General features: G+C 46.4%; 1 protein-coding gene across 2 annotated transcripts in view; it reads right to left on the minus strand.

The window, feature by feature from the left end:
- PI4KA (phosphatidylinositol 4-kinase alpha) overlaps nt 1-22899 on the minus strand; it is a 72603-nt gene extending 49704 nt beyond the window's left edge. Inside the window, exons 1-19 of one of the 2 annotated variants that reach the window (XM_081966835.1) lie at nt 22668-22899; nt 19627-19743; nt 19045-19138; nt 18019-18107; nt 16883-16955; nt 16030-16289; nt 14885-14951; nt 13495-13643; nt 13147-13212; nt 12089-12185; nt 11347-11538; nt 9925-10025; nt 9429-9558; nt 8336-8465; nt 7523-7618; nt 6198-6381; nt 4792-4895; nt 2992-3160; nt 1946-1996 (exon numbers count right to left, since the gene is read on the minus strand). In XM_081966835.1, coding sequence (XP_081822961.1) covers nt 1946-1996; nt 2992-3160; nt 4792-4895; nt 6198-6381; nt 7523-7618; nt 8336-8465; nt 9429-9558; nt 9925-10025; nt 11347-11538; nt 12089-12185; nt 13147-13212; nt 13495-13643; nt 14885-14951; nt 16030-16289; nt 16883-16955; nt 18019-18107; nt 19045-19138; nt 19627-19743; nt 22668-22835 — 2337 coding nt within the window. In that variant the 5' untranslated portion in view covers nt 22836-22899. Of the gene's footprint in view, nt 1-1945; nt 1997-2991; nt 3161-4791; nt 4896-6197; nt 6382-7522; nt 7619-8335; nt 8466-9428; nt 9559-9924; nt 10026-11346; nt 11539-12088; nt 12186-13146; nt 13213-13494; nt 13647-14884; nt 14952-16029; nt 16290-16882; nt 16956-18018; nt 18108-19044; nt 19139-19626; nt 19744-22667 lie in introns of both variants that reach the window. The other variant, XM_081966834.1, reaches the window with a different exon arrangement.
- Nucleotides 22900-22966: the final 67 nt, after the last annotated feature.

Raw genomic sequence — 22966 nt, forward strand, 5'->3', positions numbered from 1 at the left:
CCATAATCCAGGGCATTTTCCAGGCAGTTTTCCAGGCAGTTTTCTGGCTGGTTTGGGGCCAAAAGCAGCCTGAAAACAGCCCAGAAAAATGCCCCAAAACTGGCATTTTTCAGGCTGTTTTCAGGCCAAAACCAACCTGAAAATGGCCCAAAACCAGCCAAACTTCAGGCCATTTTTCAGGCTGTTTCAGGCAGTTTTGGGGGCTGTTTTCTGGCCAGTTTGTGGCCAAAACACAGGCCATTTTAGGCCAAAACAGGCCAAAAATGGCCTGAAAAATGTCCGAAAAACAGCCAAAAACAGCCGAAAACCTGGCCGTTTTTCAGACCGTTTTGGGGCCATTTTCTCACCGGTTTTGGGCCCAAAACAGCCTATAAATGGCTAAAAAAACCAGCCAAACCAGGCATGCATGTGCCAGCCAGCTGATCCTTGGGTTTCTGGCGCTCTGGCGTAAGCACGCATGTTCCTTTTTGGTGCCGAAAAGGTTCCCCATCGTTGCCCTATCTCATTTTAGAGGAATGGCTGTCCAATCTCTTCTTGAACCCCACCCCGGGTGATGGAGCACTCACAAGTTATTCCACTGGTTAATTGTCCTCACTATCAGGAAATTCCTCCTTCATTCCAGGTTGCTTCTCTCCTGGATTAATTCCCACCCGTTGCTTCTTGTCCTGCCCTCTGGTGCTTTGGAAAATAAATTGACCTACCTCCTCTTTGTGGCCGCCTCTCGTATACAGGTTTTAAAAAAAGAGAACAGCCATGAAAGATAAACCTGTTTCGACTCGCGCAAGCATGACTTTTGCCCTTCATGAACAACTGCAGCGGAAAATATTATTTTGAGAAGCCAGACTTAAAAACAAAAAGTATGCTTACACGTCAGGGTCTCGGACTTCTGATAAACCTGCAACGTATCATCTGGAAAAGTTTCTTTCAACACCACTCCGTTATATTTTTTCTTTTTCATCTCGCCCACAAAGCTGTCTAAAAATGCAGGACCTTGTATTCTAATGGTCTCATTGAATACGTCCTCAATATTTTTTCCCCCAGCTTTTGCAGAAAACCAGCGGTTTTCTTAAAAGACGCCAGGCTAAGCTGCTTTAGTTAGCGTTCTCCAACCTGTGGCCCCGGCAAGTGGTGAGAAGTGGCCGACAAGAACAATTTGAAATGTCAAGCAGATGTGCCAACAAAATCATCCCAAAAGTGCTTTTTTCCAAGAGGCGACTGGACTTTCTTGTTATTTGTTGAAGACATTTCGCTTCTCGTCCGAGAAGCTTCATCAGAATCGAAGGAGGTTCTTTGGACGAGAAGGGAAACGTTTTCAAGGGGGGAAAACAAAGAAAGCCCAGTTGCCTTGTGACAAAAGCCCCTTTGGGACAACCACAACCTGGGTGACTGCGAATCTCCGTAGACTTTCAAACAGATGGTTAATGATCTTCTAACTCAGTGTAGGTGAACGGGAGCGCACGGACAGGGGAGCATCAGAAATTGGAAGAGCAGCTCCCCAGCGTGCATGCGTGGGAGTGCCGGAAACCGGAAGAGCAGCTCCCCGCAAGAGCAGCTCCCCGGAAGAGCAGCTCCCCAGGGTGCATGCGTGGGAGTGCCAGAAACCAGAAGACCAGTTCCCCGGTGCGCATGTGAGTGCCGGGAAGCTGCACTTCTGGTTTCTGGCGTGCGCTTGTGCGGCGGTCACCTGGTCTTCCATTTTCCAGTGGTTCCAGGTGCAAAGACCAGCTGGCAGGAACCCGGAGCAATGGCTGGCGTGCCCGGAGAGATGGTTCTGTGTGCCACTTCCGGCACGCGTGCCTTAAGATCGCCATCACAGTTCTAACTGCTAGCATAGCATGTGCACCCGGCCGAAAAGCTCTCGGGAGAAGTTTCTCCAGATTTCCTGCAATGCTTCTTGTTCAGCTTAAAACCACGCGCTGTTTTGGGAGACAAAGTGATCACTCACCACAGCAATAACAGGGATCAGCACACCGAGGTTGCCTGCACTGCTGGAGGCCTGTGAAAGACAAAATAGACCAACTGAGAACAGGAAACTGGAAGGGGGGGAAAGAAACAAGCATTCTTTTAGCTCTTAAGCTCAAGTGGCCAAAGTCTTTGAGTTTCCTCTTCAGGATCTGGCCTTCTAAAGAGCAGTTGGAGTTGATCTCCTCTAGGATTGACCGGTTGGATCGCCTTGCAGTCCAAGGGACTCAATGCAGGAGTCTTCTCCAGCACCAGAGTTCAAAGGCCTCCATTCTTTGACGCTCAGCCTTTCTTAGGGTCCAACCTTTACAGTCATATATTGCAACTGGGAAAACCACAGCCTTGACTAGACGCACTTCTGTTGGCAGGGTGATGTCTCTGCTTTTTAGGATGCTGTCTAGATTTGCCATAGCTTTCCTCCTCAGGGGCAAGCATCTTTTGATTCCTTGGCTGCAGTCCCCATCTGCGATGATCTTGGAGCCCAGGAAAACAACATCTGTTACTACTTCCATTTCTTGCCCATCTATTTGCCAGGATTTTAATAGTTGTTTTTAATTATTTTAAATATTCTGGGGTTTTCGTTCCTTTACTCTGTGTGCTGGGGTTACCCCCCCCTGCCCCCATGGGCTTGTTGCCGCGGAACTCTTCTGCTGCATAGATCCTCAGTGGGCCGCTCCTGACCTGACTCATGGCGGCCTCCTAGCTTGCTAGCCATTAGGGCGAGGCCGCAGATCACCGCAACACTTTTCCTGCCTACTCTGATGGTAATTGGAGGCAGGAGACATTTTATTAGAAATACAAAGAAGCCAAATTGAAATATGTTCCTATCTAAAGTTTCCAAAATCGGAGGATAGAAGCAAAGGCACGGCCAGTTAAAAATAGACTGAGTCTGAAAGCTGGGAGGAGCTACCACAGGAGGTGTGACGTCACAGTTTGTAGACTCAGTCCTATTGGATACTGGACGGAGTTAATCCATGCTTGGATGATGACTCCATCAACTTTGGAGATCGGCATCGCTTCCTTGCCTACCTTCAGCGCCGGTCCTTTCTCACTCGCCCGCTCGCTGGCCCGTTTTCCTTCCAGCCCCAGCTGCACAAAAAGTTCCAACAAATTCATCAGCAGCTCGTCTACAAGGTGTTCAACCTGTATATTGGCAGCTATGTTAGCCAGGGCATTAATAACAGCCAAGGAACAGTGCCTGATGAGAAAGCAGAAGAAAGAACAGAAGAGGGGGGAAATAAAGAAAAGAAAACGAGAAGCATCAGCTTTCTGATGAAACATGCTATCTAATTTTTTCTCCTGTTCAAAGCTGGGTAAGATTATGAAAGGGACTTTGAAACTCCTTGTTCTGACCTAAGCTTCCTGAGAAAGCATACATCACAATCTTCGTGCCAAAAACCCTCTTTTATTTATACGGCTGTGAATTATGGGTCATTCACAGCCCGCACGGATTCACCAACAGTCTGTGAAGATTCCGACAGATGTCTGTTCGAGTTGCTTTCAGGGGAATGTGGATAAACACCCACCTTATCTCCCTTGGAAGGCTGCCAGGGTCCTAAGTGCCAAATGCGGAGCAAGGCCAAACTTAGCACAGAGTCAAACTTTTCAAAGCTTGAACCGACCAGGTGAATGAATTGCTTCCTGCAAAAGCTCATTGTCCCGTTCTCTCCTCTTTGATGTCTTATGGGAGGGGCCAATCATCTCCAAGCCTTACTCCTGAGTCGACGCTGTTTTCTTAATTGTTCTTGCCTTCGGGCAGCTCTGCGCATGCGCAGACTGGGAACAGGCTCACACTGTTCTTCTGCGCCTCGCTGATGTCAGAGTCTGGAGGCTCTGGAGGCAGCAAATAACTACCAGATGGCCCCCTCTCTGACTCCGATGCAGAGTCCTCGTCCGAGCCTTCCCCAGACTCCAGGACTGGCCCATGTGCCTTCACAGCCTCCTCACTGTCTGACACTGCTGCCATCTCTGCAGGCTGGCTTTCTCTGAAAAGCCTTGAAAAACAGGACTTAGATAATCCCTCTACCTGAGACAGGTGGCAATTTAATAACTAAATACAGGTAAAGGTTTTTCCTGTCCAGTTGTGTCCAACTAGAAGGAAGTGCTTATCTCTGTTTCTTAGCCGAGGGAGTCAGCACTGTCCGAAGACATTTACCTTGGTCATGTGGCCACCGTGGCTATATGCCAAAGGTGCAGAGAACGCTGTTACCTTCCCATTGAAGTGATACCTATTGGTGTTTGAATTCATTGTTGCAATGTATTTGTATGCAACAACTAGAGCAGTATTCAGCCAGTAGAGGGCAGTATGGATCTATGGTATATGTACTCTTTTGTTCTAAGTAGTGTTTCCTGTTTGCTGTTACCGTTATATGGTTGAGGAGTAAAGCACATGGTGACTGTGCTCTTTGTTTGCTTTGTATGGTACTTTATATAAACAGAATTTCTAACAATTGATCTACTCGCATTTGCACCCTTTCGAACTGCTAAGTGGGCAGGAGCTGGGGCAAGGAGCAGGAGCTCATCCCATCGCATGGCACTTGGGTCTCAAACACGGACTGTCAGCTTTCTAGCCGACAAGCTCAGCGTCTTTAACCACTGAGCCATCGTGCTCAAAAACAAAGAAAATAGAATAAATCCAGGTGGCTCCAGATCTAACACCCTGATAAAAAACAACAACTGGGTAGCCATTTTTACTGTTGTGTGAAGCATCAGTTTCTAGATTTAAAAAAAAAAAAGGAAAGGGAGGGAAAAAATCTACAAACGTTCACATCAACCAGTAATTTTTAAAAATATATATTTTAATAGCGCAGCAAAAAAAAATTAAGTTACCTGTATCCGTGATCTTTATAGTCTTTAGTCGCAGAATATACAATGGAGCTTGCTTTCACGCTGATCTGCTGGAACAAATTCCACACCTCCTGGTAAATATATTGCTGGAAATAAGGAAATGAAACCTACATTAGCAGGGGGAAGACAAAAACCTTGGGTACAAAACAAATGAAAGCCTTAACCCTGACGCCATGAATGGGAATTGAATCTCGAACGCGATCTCTTAAAACAGGGGTGCCAAACTGGATTTCTGGGAGGGCTGGACTAGCTTTGTTATTGTCCTCTGGGTGCCGTCCGGGAGGGGGAGGACACAAGACAGATGCCCCCCTGCAGCACCCTGCCGGCCAAAACGGGGCGTGGGGGGCGGCGCCCATAGCTTGTTTTTGCTAGCAGGGGCACCGCGGACCGGTCGTTTGCTATTTCCAGTCCAGCCACCCAGGCCAGATCTAAGCACCCTGCGGGCTTTGAGTTTGACGCCCTGTCTTAGAAGATCTCTAGAAGCTTCAAGGAAATGAAGGAGGTTCTAGGTCCCAAGAGGTCCTCCTGAGAAAGGAGACGTGGCAGAGTCTTTGCAGGCTGTTCCTAGATGTGAAAAGTCAGTTGAACCCAGCTTGGTGCACTTTGGAGTAATCCTCATTTGGCACATGGGGTTCAAAGGTGTTCTAAGCTAGGCTTCCCCAAAAAGCAGGAGGCAGAGTCCTGCTCCTGACAAACCCCCTTTTATTAAACGAATGTGAATTCCTCTCGTTCACATTCAGCCAAGGCCTGGCAAGCAGTTTTTCAAAGGAATATTTACCACTACAGACCTTATCTATCTTGGAAAGCTGCCCTGTAAATATTTTCCAAATATTTACAAGGAAAGACTGGGCACAGAGTCTCTGAGATTCAGGGACAGATCTTCACACTCCTGAAATGAACCTAACGACCGAATGAATGAATGGTTTCCTGCAAAAGCCCACCCCCCCTTTCATTCCTCTTTTATTTCCTATGGGAGGGGCCATTCACTGTCCACCTGTGGCTTTACTCCCGAGTCGACCCTTATTTCTGAGCTGTTCTTTTCTTCTGGCAGCTCTGCGCATGCGCACACTGGGAACAGGCTCCAGCTGTTCCTCTGCCTCACTGCTGTCTAGCTCCGAAGGCAACTGATCACTGCCAGACGGCCTTGGCCCCCGCTCTGCCTCCGACACAGAGCCTTCATCAGAGCCTTCCCCAGACTCCAGGACTGGCCCATGTTCCTCCCCAACCTCCTCACTGTCCGAATCTGCTGCCAGCTCCGCTAGCCACTGGCAGGCCACAACAAAAATCAGATTCACTTAACAACCATATTGCTAACTTATCAACTGCGGTGATTCACCCAGAATGATGGTTGGAATTGACAGCTTCCCAGGCAATTGACACATCCTTACATTTCCGGTGATAACCAAACAGCCCAGCTGGTCGATGATGAGCACGTCAAGAGGAGACGGCGGTTGGCAGAACTTCTGCTGCAAGATCTGCAGAATGGGTTCCATCACTTTGGGGGTGTCCCTCAGAGCCACGGCTATGTGGCCCAGCGCACGGATTGTATGGTCTGGAATAAGGTGGGCTTCCCTTAAAGAAAACAAGTCACTATTTTAAAAAAATCTGCACGCGTGTGAATGTAAAAAAAAAAATATCTATCAATAAAGGGAGAATATTTGTAGCTCAGGGTTGAAATGAGGGGTCCTTGGTGCTCTCTGCCCTTGCTTGGTTTCTTGCAGACGTTTCATGACCCAAACTAGGTAACATCATCAATGCTAGAAGGAAGTAGGGTTTTCAGAGAGGAGGAGGAGGTTGCAGAACTATCTCGCGGAAAACACCAAATTCCAGATTTGCAAAGGATCTGTGCTGAAACCAGATGATTTTGTATTTTTTTTAAAAAAAAGAGATACCGTATTTTTCAGAGTGTAAGACGCACCAGAGTATACGACGCACGAAGGTTTTGAAGAGGCAAATAAAAAAAAAAGTTTTTTCACTCTGCAGACATCCCCAAAACAGCCCATTTTTCGCAAAAACACGCCTGTTTTTTTTTAAGGGCTTGAATAGCCTTTAGGAGGCTTGTAGAATGCTCCTGGGGGCTGGGGGGCAGAAGCGAGCAAAAACGGCCCATTTTTCGCTCATTTGTGCCCTCCCTAGCCCCCAGGAGCACTCTGAAAGCCTCCTAAAGGCTCTGCACGGCCATTTTGGTGAAGGGGGGGGGGTTCAGGAGGCAAAAAAATGCTGTATTCCGTTGATAAGACGCACCCAGATTTTCAGCCTCATTTTTGAGGGGAAAAGGTGCGTCTTATACTCTGAAAAATACGGTAATAACTCCCAGACGAGATCTCGAGGAAGGAAGTAGAGATCTCCTGCTTGAGCAGGGAAGGTTGGACTAGAACAGGAGTTGGCAACCTGAAACACTCAAAGAGCCACAAAGGTCCTAACTGGAAGCCCCCTCCCATTCTTTTTCCTCTGCCGACAGGAAGTCCACTTTCCCCCCACCACCATAGAGTCTCCTCCTAGCCCGGCATCCTTTTCCCTCTACCTGTCCTAACCGAAAGCCCTATCCATTGTGAAGCTGACCGGCGACAGGGAGCTGCAGCAGAAGAATGAAAGAGAGCCCCACGCGGCTCCGGAGCCGCATTTTGCCGACCCCTGGACTAGAAGACCTCCAAGGCCCCTTCCAACTCTTTGTCACTCTGCGAGATCACTTTGCAACATTGAAGTCACTTACTTATCGCTTTCTTGGGAGATGTAGAGACGGTTCGATAAACTGGCTAAGAAGGCTTCGACGATGACGGGATCGATGGTCAGACCGGCTTTCAAACACCTGCAAGAGACATAATTTTACCAAGAGCAGAGGGTGGTCGAGGACTCCTACAAGTAAAGCAGACTGCAGAAGAAGAACGAACACAGCTTGAATGATTACATCCAGAAAAGTGAAGAACCAATGATTAAGGCATCTTATCAACCGTTAGCACCAGTCAATGGTATTCGTGATGCGCTTTTGAATGTTTGGTTGACTGAGTTTCATGTTTAATGAATAAAGTATATAACAACAGCAGCAACAATAATAATATATAATTTACTGTATTATTGCAGAGTCAGCAATAATATATTATTATTTCCAGCCTACTTAGAGAGGGCTGGAAAGCACTATGAAGCGGTATATAAGTCTTAAGTGCTATTGCTATTCTTCCGTGGTAGGAATCAAAGTGTCCTTCCATGCCAAGGTGCTTTTTAAGGAGGCAACTGGACTTCCTTGTCATTTTTCTTTGAAAGCATGTCGCTTCTCCTCCAAGAAGCTTCCTTGCCCTTCCCCACCATCCAGTCAGAGCTGAAGAAGCTTCTTGGAGGAGAAGTGAAACGTCTTCAAAGAAAAAAAAACAAGAAAGTCCACTTGCCCGCTGAAAAAAGCACCTTTGGGATAGTCCTCCAGTTACGGCCGTAAAGGCGTTGGCAACATCTGCCTTTCGCTAAGAACCCAGGGTGGCTTTTCTACCTGCTGAGAGAACCAACCTCTTTGCACACCTGTCATAAAGCTTACCTGCAGATGTTATCAATCGCAACGTCCCGGAGCTGTTCGTACATGGAGGACTCATTTTTCTTGCCCGACATTACGCTCAACGTAGACTCGGCGTGCTCATTGGTTATGCTGATCTTGATGTCGTTGGTGCCTAAGGGGAGAAGAAACGGGGAGGGTTGCTGAGTGAGTTTTCCCCTGTTTTACGACCTTCCTTACATGCAGCCATCCTGAGCTCTATATTCATTCATATAGAGCTATATTCATCTGTCTGTCTGTCTGTCTGTCTGTTGTGGGCCACCAGATTCGCACAGTGAGGAGGTTGGCGAGGGACATGGGCCAGTCCTGGAGTCTGGGGAAGGCTCAGATGAGGGCTCTGTGTCAGAGGCAGAGATGGGGTCAGGGCCGTCTGACACTTACCAGCTGCCTTCGGAGTGGGAGATCAGTGAGCCAGAAGGACAGCTGGAGCCTGTTCCCAGTGTGCGCATGCACAGAGTTGCCAGACGAAGGGAGCAGCTAAGGAACAGGGGTCGACTTGGGAGTAAGGCCACAGGTGGACGATGAATGGCCCCTCCCAGAGGAAATAAAAGAGGAGCGAAAGGGGAGTGGAGTTTGCAGGAGACCATTAGTTCGCTTCATTGGTTCGTGACTCTCCGAGACTCCTTGCCAGGTTCTGCAGAGATCGGCCTGGCAGCTCTCCAAGCCAGAGAAGGTCTGTGACTGTAAATCCTCCCTTGAAAGACTTTGCTGGATGTGAATGAGCAGAATTCACAGTCAATTAAAAAAAGGTTTTTTTGTTGGGACCAGGAGTTTGCTTCATACTCTTGGGAAGCCTCAGTCAGAACAATTCACACCTCACCCATCACAAGACCCTCACCTGATACACCCACTTATGAAGCCCTTTTGAACCGAAGAACACTGATGCCCCCTAAACTCCACTGTTGTTATCTAGCTTGGTAACACCTTTGGAAATCGACTCACAAGCTCAAAGAACGACCCTCCACCCTCAAAGAAAAACCAATTGGGCTGCTCAACTGACCAGGAAGACACAAGACAAAGTCAGCCGTGAATGGGACAAACATTTCAGAGTGGGGTCTAATGAGCGAACCGAACATACCTGTTTGGTACTGGCTGTGATATTTGTACAATTTCACCAGGACTGGAGAGGGAATCACCAAGAAATCCCGCAAAGAAGGAGTGACTGAGTGAACCACCACGGGGAACCTCTCGCACAAGCGGCCGAGACCCTGGGGGGGGGGAGGGGGGAGAAAGATAAGGAAAGTTACTTATGACACATGGAAGAAAGACCACACAATCCTGGCTCTAACTGATCCTTAAAGTCTATTCCCCAATGTGGGGAACTGGAGCTTCCATCCCTGGAAGCTTTCAAGAAGAGACTGGACTGCCATCTGTCAGAAATGGTGTGGGGTCTCCTGCTTGGGCGAGGGGGTTGGACTAGATGGCCTACAAGGTCCCTTCCAACTCCGTTAATCTGTGAGAAGCTCGGCCTTCTTCCTGCCCGCCTGCTGGAGATTCCAAGCTCCGCTGCCTCTCTGCCCTCTGGGAAGCCGCCCACCCTCCCTCCTGGGAATCCAGGCTGCACTCCACCGCACCTGTAAGCAGCAGATCAGAAGAGGCAAGTGGGCGATGATCACTTTGCTGGAGGTCTTGGACTGCAACTTTTCAGACAACCTGATGCAGAGGTTTTCTGCTCCTGGATTGCAAGAGAACAAAAAGGAAGAGATTTAAACTCAAGAGAATATCAAAAGAAAACAGATACAGATGTGCTCGAACTTGCAAAACCAGTGCAACAAAGGTAGCCCTCTTTCAGTGACTACAATTAGGATCAGGGACAGTCACTAAGTGAAAAATCATGCAACTTGGCCTTACAAGTTTATTTCCACCTTAGGTATTACTGTACAGGATTACTGTATTTTTCGGAGTATAAGACACTCCGAAGTATAAGACACACCTAGCTTTTGGAGAGGAAAACAAAGGGGAAAAAATCTGCCTCTGCCTCCCAGCAATTTGCTTCCTTGCAGCAAACAGCCTGTTTTAATTCCAGTTTCAGCACAGCCTGACTAGCACAAGCATCTGATTGCCAATTAGATCGGCCTCTCCACGATCCGCTGTTTCAGGCTGCAGGGATGCGGAGGCCGAAAATGGGGCCCGCAGAGGCGGCAATGGCAATCCTTGCAGACTGAAACAACTGATGGTCAGGAGGCGGATCCAACCGATAATCAGCTGCTTGTGCTAATCAGGCTGTGCTGAAGCTGAAACAGTCTGTTTGCCGCAAGGAGGCAAATTACTGGGTGGCAGAGGCCAAAGAGTGGGGGCTGACAGGTGGGCGGGACTACATTCAGTGTATAAGATGCACCCAGATTTTCACTCCTCTTTTTTGGGGGGGGGTGCGTCTTATACTCTGAAAAATACAGTAACTCTGCTTGTCACAAGCAAAAATGCCTGTCAGATGTAAATGCAAGTATTGATCGGGAAGTAAATTTTTCAAATGGTCGTTGCACACCGCAGCCGTTAGCCATGGTGTCTACCCAGGCAGGTAGTCCTCAACGGACGACCCCAATTGTGCCCAACATTTATGTGGCTACATGAGAAATTTGGTAAGTGAGCTTTGTCCCATTCTACAACTTTCCTCACCACGTTTGTTAAGTGAATCCCTGCCGTCCTTAAATTAGTAACGTGGCTGTTAAGTAAATCTGGTTTCTGCATTGATTTTGCTTGTCAGGTGGCAAAAGGATCACATGACATACACACACCCACACCCACACCCACACCAGGGACACTGCAACTGTCATAAATATGAGACAGCTGCCAAGCATCCGAATTTTGATTGGGTGACCATGGAGATGCTGCAACGGTTGTCCTGTATGAAAAATGGTCATGTCACATTTTTCAGTCCGTTGTAACTTCGAAGTGTTGTAAGTTGAGGACTACCTATGCAGGTGACAGAAAGTCGTCAAAGGGGGAAAAACCCACTTAACCAATGTCTCACTTGCCTACCTGTACGTGAGTCTCACCTTGCTCATCCTTCACAGCCCAAACCATCAGATCCACGCAGGCGGCGTTTGCCTGGCAACGCAATTTCAGCGGATTCAGCTCGCTGTGCAATTTATCGACTTCGTGAAGGAGCTTCTGAAGCTCTGGCTGGCTGGTGTTGAATTGTTCCAGCACGAAATCGTGAATTTCTTTCACAAAAGAGTTGGGAAGATCTAAGAGACGGAAAAGAAAGGAAAAAAAAGGGGGGGAATAAGTAGAATTCTGACAAAAAACATATCTGTGATTGTGTAGCACAAAACACATCAGGTTATTTAAAACGCTGGAATCCTAAACTTAATTGGCCGTTCTTTCAAAACCAGAACTATTTTTATTCCCCTTTGACAAAGGTTCTTCATATTAAACCACTCAAGAGTTTTCTACAGATGAGCAACAGGGGAATACAGTCTGGGACTCTGGGAATATTCGGTAGGAAAACGCCTAAGATATTTTGAGATTAACATTCGTGAAAACCCATGCAATTTTGGTCGCCGTGATGTAAAAAAGATGTGGAGACTTTAGAAAGAGTGCAGAGAAGAGCAACAAAGAGGATTAGGAGACTGGAGGCTAAAACATATGAAGAACGGTTGCAGGAACTGGGTATATCTATTCTATTCTATTCTTACTCTTTTATATCACCAGAAAGTCAAAAAGCTTATTGACGCCTTTTAGGGGCCAATGATCCAACGGAAGTTCCTTCTTTTTTTATGACCGCAATCCTCCTACCTTTCATATGGTACAGGGTGTCTCTCAGCATCTTGAATTGAGCAACGTACAAAGGGTCGCTAAACATTTTGTAGAACTGCTCGACGTGCGGATTGGCCTGCAAAGCATTTAACAGAAAGGGTCAATTCAAGGGCAAACTTTAAAGATATCGGATTTGCACGGTGGCAATTCCTTTCAAAGAATGAAGACACGAGTCTCCCAAAGGAGCAATGAACAAGCATGTTGACTTAGGCCAGTGGTAGGCAACCCACGGCTCTGGAGCCGCATGTGGCTCTTTCATCCCTCTGCTGCGGCTCCCTGTCACCGATCGGCTCCACAATTGATAGGGCTTTCGGTTAGGACAGGTAGAGGAAAAAGGATGCCACACTAGGAGGAGACTCTATGGTGGGGGGACCAGACTTCCGGTCGGCTCCAAAGCTGAACGGGGGGCTTCTGGTTAGGACCTTTGTGGCTCTTTGAGTGTTTAAGGTTGCCGACCCCTGACTTAGGCCATTGCGATGACCAATCCACCAGGGAACCAATCAGCTGCTCAGAATTTAAATGCAGCTCCAAACGAACAACCAAGTGACCATATGAGGCATACCCTGAAAATAAGACCTATCCCGAAATTAAGCCCTAGTATAGTTTTCCCATGTGTGCCTAATATAAGCCCAAGGGTGGCTCAATGGCTAGGATGCTGAGCTTGTCGATCAGAAAGGTCGGCAGTTCGGCAGTTCGAATCCCTAGCAGCTCCATCCCTCCTACCTCACGACGAGCAAGCAGAAGAACTGGGCCTCCCATACACAAGGGATATAAAATAAGACACTCCCCAAAAATAAGCACTAGTGCTTATTTTGGGTCCCCAAAAGAAAATAAGACCCGGTCTTATTTTTGGGAAAACACAGTATACAAGCTAAAGAGGAGTAGGATAAAAAAATCCTGCTGATAATGTTAGCTAGTCTGGTAACGAAACGTTCCGAAACTAAAATGAAAGAACTTTGAAAAGCAAAACCACTGGCAAAATCTGAAAGCCGAGCTGCAAGTATTTTCTATTTTTTTCCCTGCAAAAAGAAACGTACCTCGATAACTTCAGTTGCCACCGCATCCAGCTTTTTCAGAACAGAATCCCCAACTATTTGTTTGACCTACGGATGGAGAAAGATACGTGTGTATAAAATCCAAACGTTTTCAAAACACGCCTCTTCTTTATTCTATTCCATTCCAGTCATTTTCTATTCTATTCCTCTTCTGTATTCTATTCCATTAATTTTCTCTATTCTATTCTATTCTATTCTATTCTATTCTATTCTTTCTCGGTTCGGGCGAATGGGTAGCATTTTTGCTACCAGTTCGGGTGAACTGGTCCAAACTGGTAGCATTTCACCCGTCTTTATCGTACATTATTCTCAAAGTGGCGGCCCACTTACCATGTTCAACAACTGGCGAAGCATTTCTAGCGGAATGTTAAACTCCTTGTTGCTGATCCCGTTAAAGAGGGGCGAAACAGAGAAACTGGAGCTGATGGTGGAGAAATAATATTCGGGATCCACAGCGCTTCCATCTGGCAGATAGGAACCTGCTTATTAAAGAAGGGAAGAGAAACATGGTCACTGATCCCTTTTGTTGGCCACGGAGACAAAAACGGGAGAGATGGAAGCAAAGGAGACATTCGCTCTCCAAGCCGACAGTTTAACCAAAGTCCAAGGGGCTACGCTTAACTGGATTTCCTTTAAAGCCTGCAAGAAAACCGTAGCACCGACAGAGCTCTCACAACAAGGTAACTATGGTTTAGCATCAGTGGTGGGTTGCAGGCAGTACGCCCCGGTACGGGTGTACTGGAGCCTGCCCGGAGCACCGGGTACCGCACAGGTACGGTGCTCTGGAGGGCCCACCTGCCCGCCCTCCTTACCTGTCTTTAAAGTTTTCGGCGCTTCCGCGCAGGGCGCATACTGCGCCTGCACGACGCTCCGCCGAGCAGCTGGACGGCAAGATGCATGCGCGCGAACAACGCCAGGCCCGTTCCAACCGTACTGGTTGGAACGGGATCCGGAACCCACCACTGTTTAGCATGGGTGGGGAATGCAGGATGAATAACATCACAAGCTCTGGCTGTCCATTGTCAGAAGTTGCCCAGTGCATTAGCAGTTTCAATAAGAGAGAATATTTCTTTGTAGCTCAGGGTTGCAATGAGGGGTCCTTGGTGCTCTCTGAGCTTGGTGGTTTTCTTGCAGACATGTCATGATCCAACTAGGTAACATCATCAGTGCTAGAAGAGAGTGGGGTTGGAGGAGGAAGAGGGGGAGGAGGAGGAGGAGAGTGGGGTGCTCTCTAACTTGGTTGTTTTCTTGAAGACTCAACTTGATAATGAAGAAGGCTAAACCAGGTAACATCATCGGTGCTCATCATCAGATTACAGATGTTACCTAGCTTGGGTAATGAAACCAAGCTACCAAGGACCCCCCAGTCCTCTTCCTCTATCCTCCCCTTTTCCTCCTCTCCATGCTCCCCACTCCCTTTATCACTGACGATGTTACCTAGTTGGGTCATGAAACGTCTGCAAGAAAACCAAGCTCAGGGAGCACCAAGGATCCCACAGTCCTCTTTCTCTATCCTCCCCTTTTCCTCCTCTCCGTGCTCCCCACTCCCTTTATGACTGATGATGTTAGCTAGTTGGGTCATGAAACGTCTGCAAGAAAACCAAGCTCAGAGAGCATCAAGGACCTGTCACATTCATGGTTGCTATCCAGTTGGCACTTTAATAAAATTAGATCTTTATTTTTTGCAAAAGGAGAGAGAGAGAGAGAGAGAGAGAAATACCTTCAAAATACTGTATGGCCGTTCCTCCTGGAGACCCGGGCAGGAGGATCCCACGATCAGGACTGACCTTGAAATATAAAGACAGGCATGAAATACCATCCAATGGGGCTGGACTTCACTCTGTCCCACTGGTTGGGTGGGAAGAATTACGATGGAAATATTTTGAAGAAGGGCCATTTCGACTGATTTCCCCTTGGTTGAAGGCCTTTCGAAATCCAAACTTCTCTTGGGCTTGAAGAATTAGGACCTCACGTTAAGTTCCAGTGCAGCTGATTTATTGCTCATGCCTTACAGTACGTAAGGATCTAGTCAACTGAAAGCCAGCACTAAATTGGTGCTGGATAAGAGTTAAAAGGAACGTCGCTTTTGTGCCTAAGGAGGGACTAGAACTCACCATCTCCTGGTGATTAGCCCAAAGTCACCCAGCTGGATTTAGCTAAGGCAGAACTAGAACTCACCACCTCCTGGTGATTGGCCCAAAGTCACCCAACTGGCTTTTGCGACTAAAGCAGGAGTAGAATTCACCATCTCCTAGGGACTGGCTCAAAATCACCCATCTGTTTTTTGTGGCTAAAGCAGGACTAGAAGTCACCATCTCCTGGGGATTGGCCCAAAGTCACCTAGCCAGCTTTCACGATTAAAGCAGGATTAGAACTCACAGTCTCCTGGTTTCTAGCCTGGTACATTAACCCCTTAATTGCTCCAGGCAGAGTTACTTCTCATCATCATCACCATTATTTTTTATAGAGTGGTGCGGTGGCCTAGAGGTTGAGCTCTCGCCTCACAATCAGGAGGTCTGTGAGTTCGATCCTAGGTAGAAGCAGATATTTCTCTCTCTGGGCACCATGAGAATGTATCTGCTGAACAAAACTCCGCCCTGGCGACAGGAAGGGCAGTAAACACTCAGCCCCATTCCTTTGCCCAGACTCGTGTGGGATTATGGGGGCATTAAAAGATGATCATCATCAAGATCACTATTTTAACTGTGCAAATTTTCAAGATGAAATACCCTCACCCCGGTGCCCTAGTTTTTCATCTAGATTGGAAATTCAATTCTAGACACAACATCTGGCTGGTGTCAAAGTGAGGCTGGGGTTCGGGAGGTGGGATACAGGTAGATTTAAATCTTCTAAAAGCAACCCCACCTGTGTGATGCTGGAAACGCTGCTGGTTTTCCTCTTTAAGGATCCTTCCTGGCAGACGGTCAGGAGGGAGTTGGGAAGGATGGAGCGGAAGTCATTGAAGGAACGCCTCCGAATTCCATCCAGTTCGCTGGAGGCCCGGTGGGAATGCGGGCTCACTTTGGGGAAAAGCTTGGACAGCAAAGCTTCTTCTGAATGGCTATAGCGACCAAACGCCCGGGATATTCCGATGAGGCAAGGCAGGGCGTATTTGCACAAATATTCTGGAAAAGCAAGACGTTGGGGGTTTATCTACCTCATCCAACATAACAGCTGGTTGAACTGTCCCAAGGGTCATTTAACTCATTTAACAATGGTCTTGCTTAGCCATGGAAATTTGAGGCTCAATTGTGGCCATAAGTTGAGGACTATCTGTACTAGTCATTTGCAAATGAAAACAGGGGGGGGGGGGGGAACGACATAGAATATAATATAAAGATGTACTACTACTGGATGGATTTAGGAGGATGTAATGAATTGTTATAATATAAATTGATTCAAAATTTAGACTATCTCGCATAAAATGAAGGAATAATAGTTATAGTCAAATAAATGATTAACAATGATAATAATGTATACATATACGGTGTATTAGATTGATAATAAGAGATGTTATACAAATTGTTAAGTGAGGACTATGGAGAGGACGCACAAAAGTTTCATAAACAACCGACACACTGGATGTAATTGGAAGATGTTTTTATGTTTGGTTTGTAAATGTTTGTTTTAAAAATAAAAATTCTTTTTTAAAAAAAAACAGCGGTAGAAAAATTTCATATTTTTTGTTACAAGGCGCAATATGACATCGGAAACAAACCTTTATCCTGGATCTGTGGAGATTGACACATCCCCAAGAGAACTTGCATCACTTGTAATATAGGCTCCAAAACCTGTAACAATAAAGGGAGGCAATTAAAAATAAAAAATCTAGGGGCAGAATTAACATTACACAAACACGTTTCATGTTCTAACTCCAGGTTGTTAGCAACAGAGGATAACAAAATATTAACAGTAATGTAAGATTACAGAATGAAGTAACAGTGTTAAGTGTCAGAAGGTTGAAACGAAGATAAAGCCAGAGCTATAACTAACATATTTTCTAAGCACCCGATTGCTAATTGTTGAAAACAGGTTTGCAAAAAGAGATTTTAGCTATTTGAAGTTGGAGGTTTACTGGTGAAGTTTACTCACCAGTAATCATTTGGTCCTTATCGCGTTATGAATGAATGAATGTCCTCCACTTGACTAATGCAACAAGGACAGAGATACTGTTCTCGCTTAGTGACGATAATTGCGGCCGGAATTTCTGTCACTAAGCAATGCAGTTGTAAAGTGCAACTTTGTGTGACTGCACAGTTCTGGCAATCCTTAGTTGCCATTGTTAAGCAAATCCCCATTGATCATTAAGCAAAGACCTCAGGTGACTGTGACTTCTGACTTCCCGCTGGCTTTCCCAATGTGTTTGCATATGGGAAGCCAGCAGGAAATTGTGGGATGTTATGACCGCTCAGAAATTACTGAGTGATGAATCACAATTACGTAACTGTAGGGGTTGCCGGAACTTCAAGGACATGTCATAAGTACCACTCGTCCAGTTAGAACAGATTCTGAACAAGTGGCCATTAAGCAAGTTCTGTCTATGGAAATTCTCAGTCATCCAGTTTATGGTTTTCCCAAAGGTGCTTTTTTTCGAGAGGCAACCAGACTTTCTGGTTTCCTTTGAAGACATTTCACTTCTCATCCGGAAAGCTTCTTCAGTTCTGACTGAAGGGTGGATAATGGAATGAATTTATACTCCTTGCAGACATCTGGTCGTTTGCATTCTTCAACGTCTTCAAAGAAAGAAAAAAACCCCCAGGAAATCCACTTGCTTCTTGAAAAAAGCACCTTTGGGACTTTCAATAAGAAAAAAAAAATAAGTCAATGCACTGAATGGCATATGACCGGTCTTACCTGCTCTCTTAAAGACGCATCTTTGTAGGCCACATCGGACAGCAAGGTTACCAAACAGAAGCTGAAGTTTTCTGCGACTGGAAGGGTGCCTATAAGTGTGGTAATAGATCAGGATCGCGATTAACCAGATGAATGCACGCCACCAGAGTCTGACACCTCTGGTCTAGGCTAAACCAATGTTTCTCAACCTTGGGGGATTTTAAAGAGGTGCGGACTTCAACTTCCAGAATTCTCCAGCCAGCATGCTGAGTAAATACAAACGTACTTTTCAAGTAGACAGCTATTTGAAGTTACAACTGGCAAAGCATCTTAGGGAGATATTTACAGCGAGCGAGATTCAAAAAAGCTTGACAAAACGGTCAGATGTGGGAGATTCCATTCTATACCCTACAATGAGCATCTTTGCATTTGCGGAGCGGCAGAGGGAGAAGACTTGGCTCACACCCTATTGGATGGTTGCTTGTATAAGGGGGTGAGAGACAGGGACCTTGGTCCATACACCAAACGAAGGACCCATTGGGATCATTATAGCAAAACAACTTACTTTATGGGCAGCCAGAACCTGAAAATAACATTTAACACAGCACAATACTTAAGCAAAATGGTTGGGTTGAGATCTGCATATGTGGGACTGATTGGGGTAGATTGCAGGGGTGACACCGAAATATAACTTTTATCATGTTTTATCTGTATCTTAAATTATTGTACTCTGTTCCAATTTCATTTTAGGCTGTATTTTATTCCAATTCCATTTTAAAATGCATTTTATTCCAATTCCATTTTAAATTGTGTTTTCACAAATCCCTTATTAAATTGCTTTTATCAAATTTTTAGTAATAATTTGTTTCTGAAACTTTGCACTTTGATATGGCCCAAGGGCTAGTCAATAAAGACTCAATGTCCAGCCCGCATGCGGAATTCTGGGAGTGGACGTCCATACATCTTAAGGTCCCTAAAGTTAAGACACACTGGCCTAAGCCTAAAATCTGGCTAAACTCATTCCCTGCCCCCTTTTTAAAAAGTCACCTCGGCCTTTTCGAGAATTGCTTTCTTCAATCCACTGCACTTTGGGAAGGCCCCTCAATAGCCGGAGAAGGTAAGGGATGAGCGAATCTTTGTGCTGAAAAAAACAAAACAAAAAAGTCACAACAACAAACAAGAGAATGCATGTAGGAAAATGTTATCTCGAGACTCTAAGAATGAGGCCAAGCTCAGCTCAAAGGCACTGCACAAATTATCAGAATAATCTGCACCACGAGGCTAATAAGGTTAAGCAGAAAATACACAGAGAAAGGTTTCAGGAAAGAAACAACCAATTAGGCCAGTGTTTGCCAACCATAGGAACTTCAACTCCCAGAATTCTCCAGCCAGCAAAGGGAATTCTGGGAGTTGAAGTCCCACGCGTCTTAAAATCGCCGAGCTGGAGAAACACTGCTTTAAGCGAATTAACGTGGCTAAACAAATTTAGCAAATGTGAGATATTACGGTGTTTTAATAATTTTATTTCAGTATACTGAGTTTGTGGCCGGTGGCCTGGAGAACCCGAGGAAGGAGAGGTTGTAAATCTATTTTTTTTCAAAAAGTATTTGTGAATAAAGGGAATGGTACCTGCAGGTCAGACTCTATTAGAAAAATTCCCAGTGCAATCACAGCATCTCTGCGGCGCTCGTCCAGCTGAAAAATCCCATGGATATCCACAGGACACATGCACAGAAGTTTTTGGACCTATGGGAGAAAGAAAAGGGAGGATATACAGGTAAACCTCAATAGAGTGGTGCAGTGGCCTAGAGGTGGAGCTCTCAGCTCACAATCAGGAGGCTGTGAGTTCGATCCTAGGTAGAGGCAAGATATTTCTCTCTCTGGGCACAATGAGAATATATCTGCTGAACAAAATTCCGCACTGGCAACAGGAAGGGCATCTGGCCATTAAAAACGCTCATTCGGTTGCCCAGCCCCCCCCCCCCCAGGGATTATGGGGTCGTTAAATGATGATGATACAGGTAAACGACCAAACCTGAGCCCAAAACACCAACCTTAAGTGAGGTTTGCACATTTCTGTGGCTCAGCAAGGCATTTTGGTAAGTTTTGCCTCATTTTACGACCTTCCTTACCACACTTGTTAAGAGAATCACTGCAGATGTTCACTTAGCAACAGGGTTGTTGAGTGAATCTGGCTTCCCCATTGCCTTTGCTTGTCAGAAGGTCGTAAAATGGGACAAAACTCACCAAACCTCTTGCTTAGCAGCAGAATTTTGGGGCTCAAGTGTGGTCATAAGTCAAGGACTACCTGTATAAATGTATAGTACACTCATATTGTACAGTGCCATCCTACACATGTTAGATGCAAAGTCCACACATCTTAACCCTATCAAGTTTGTAAAAAAAAAATCCTGCTCTAAACTAAGAAAATGATTCTGTGCTTAATTACTTTTTAAAAATACCACAATAATCTAGGAGGCTTACTCCCAAGCAGAACATTCAACACATCAGCTCAGACATAAATCGGATTTAATCTAAGCTACACCTACATTTTTCTCAGTTGGCTGTGAAAGTTGGACCATAAGAAAGGCTGAGCGCCAAAAAATGGAGGCCTTTGAACTCTGGTGCTGGAGAAGATTCCTGCGAGTCCCTTGGACTGCAAGGCGATCCAACCGGTCAGTCCTAGAGAGATCAACCCTGACTGCTCTTTAGAAGGCCAGATCCTGAAGAGGAAACTCAAATCCTGGCCACCTAATGAGAAGGAAGGAAGCCAAAGAACAGAGGCCTTTGAACTCTGGTGCTGGAGCAGACTTCTGCGAGTCCCTTGGACTGCAAGGCGATCCAACCGGTCAGTCCTAGAGGAGATCAACCCTGACTACTCTTTAGAAGGCTGGATCCTGAAGAGGAAAGTCAAATACTTTGGCCACCTAATGAGAAGGAAGGACTCCCTTGAGAAGAGCATCATGCTAGAAACGATGGAGGACAGAAGGAGAAGGGGACAGCAGAGAAGGAGGTGGCTGGATGGAGTTTTTGTAGCAGTTGGCATGCGTTTAAATGGACTGCAGAGGGTGGTAGAGGACAGGAAGGCCTGGAGGAACATTGTCCATGGGGTCGCGATGGGTTGGACAAGAATTTGCAACTAACAGCAACACCTACATTGGGTAATAATAAAAAGTCACCAGAAAACAAAGGAGCAATGATTGAACTGTTATTTGTATTGACTGATAGATCATCCTAGAAAAAAGGAGGTCTACCGAATTGTTTTTAAAAATTGGAAGCAACTGAACAGCTTGAGATCAACCCTTATATATGCTGCAGACACCAAAAGTTATTACAAAAGTCCCCTTTTTTAAAAAAAAGAGGGGGGAATGAACAATGTTTTTGAAACTGAACAGGTAGAAACTTTTCTATTTGCAGAGAAACTGTAAACACAATTCATAGGGGTAACATTGCAAGAGCACAAGCATTTCCCAATAATGCAAGTACCTGGTTATGTAAAACCTTGTGATCACCTACAAACAGGTGGATTATGTGACAAAGAAAAGTACTGAACTTTCACTGGAGTTCACCGCTATCACGTCACTCCTAATTCTTCTTTTCTTTAGACTAGCTGCCAGACCCAAAACCTGCAGCCGTTCTTGGTATGGTTTAATCTCCAAGCCTTTGATCCATTTTAGTTGCTCTTTTTTGAACTTTTAGAATAGATGGGACCTCGGAGGTCTTCTAGTCCAGCTCTCTTGCTCAAGCAGGGGAACCTATATCATTTCAGACAAGTGACTGTCTGATCCCTTCTTTAAAAACTTCCGGAAGAGACTGGACAGCTCCTTGTCTGAAATGGTCTAGGCCCAGGGTCTCCTGCTTGAGCTGGACTAGAAGACCTCCAAGGTCCCATCTATTGTAAAATTCAAAAAAGAGCAACTAAAATGGTCCCCCCCCCCAGTTCTATTTTGATTGATTGATTGAAATGGTCTAGGCCCAGGGTCTCCTGCTTCAGCGAGGGGGCTGGACTAGAAGACGTCCAAGGTCCCTTCTAGCTCTATTCTGGTTGATTGATTGATTGATTGGAATGGTCAATAGAGTAGAAGACCTCCAAGATCCCTTGCAGTTCTAATCTGACTGACTGACTGATTTCAATGGTATAGGGTCTCCTGCTTGAGCAAGGGGGCTGGACTAGATGACCTCCAAGTTCCCTTCCAGCTGTATTCTGACTGATTGATTGATTGATTGGAATGGTCAATAGAGTAAAAGACCTCCAAGATCCCTTGCAGTTCTATTCTGATCGATTGATTGCAATGGTATAGGGTCTCCTGCTTGAGCAAAGGGGACTGGACTAGATAACCTCCAAGGTGTCCCCGAGTTCTATTCTGATTGATTGATTGATTGGAATGGTCAATAGAGTAAAAGACCCCCAAGGTCCCTCCCAGTACCATTCTGACTGACTGATTGAAATGGTGTAGGATCTCTTGCTTGAGCAAGGGGGGGCTGGACTAGATGACCTCCAAGGTCCCTTCCAGCTCTATTCTAGGACTGATGGATGAGTTTCTGCCAGAGCCAGCCCTCTTTATCCTCCTCCTCCTCCTCCCGGCTGCTCTTTCCCCCTATTAGCGGCCCAGGCCCTGCCCCCACCCCAAGACCCTCGACGCCCCCCTCTCTCCCCCGCCCGGCTGCACCTTCTCGAGCGGGGCGGGTCTCTGGACGGCCAGCGAGCGGGCGAGCGACAGCACCGTGTTGAAGTAGAAGCCCCGCGACGAAGCCGGGCTGCCCTGCCTCTCGGAACGCGCTGCGGTGACGGCGGCCGCGGTGGCAGCCGCCGCGGTCGCCACGGCCAGCGCCGACATCTTGGAGGGGAGAAGCGGCGAGCGAAGCCGCCTCAGGGAGCCGTCACGGCTTGGCCACGCCCCTAACGCAGGCCACGCCCCTAACGCTCCTCCCGCAAGGAGAGAGCGAGCGAGAGCGGCGAGCGAAGCCG

This window comes from Natrix helvetica, assembly GCF_964273705.1.
Source record: "Natrix helvetica genome assembly, chromosome: 14".
NCBI classification, from domain to species: domain Eukaryota; kingdom Metazoa; phylum Chordata; class Lepidosauria; order Squamata; family Natricidae; genus Natrix; species Natrix helvetica.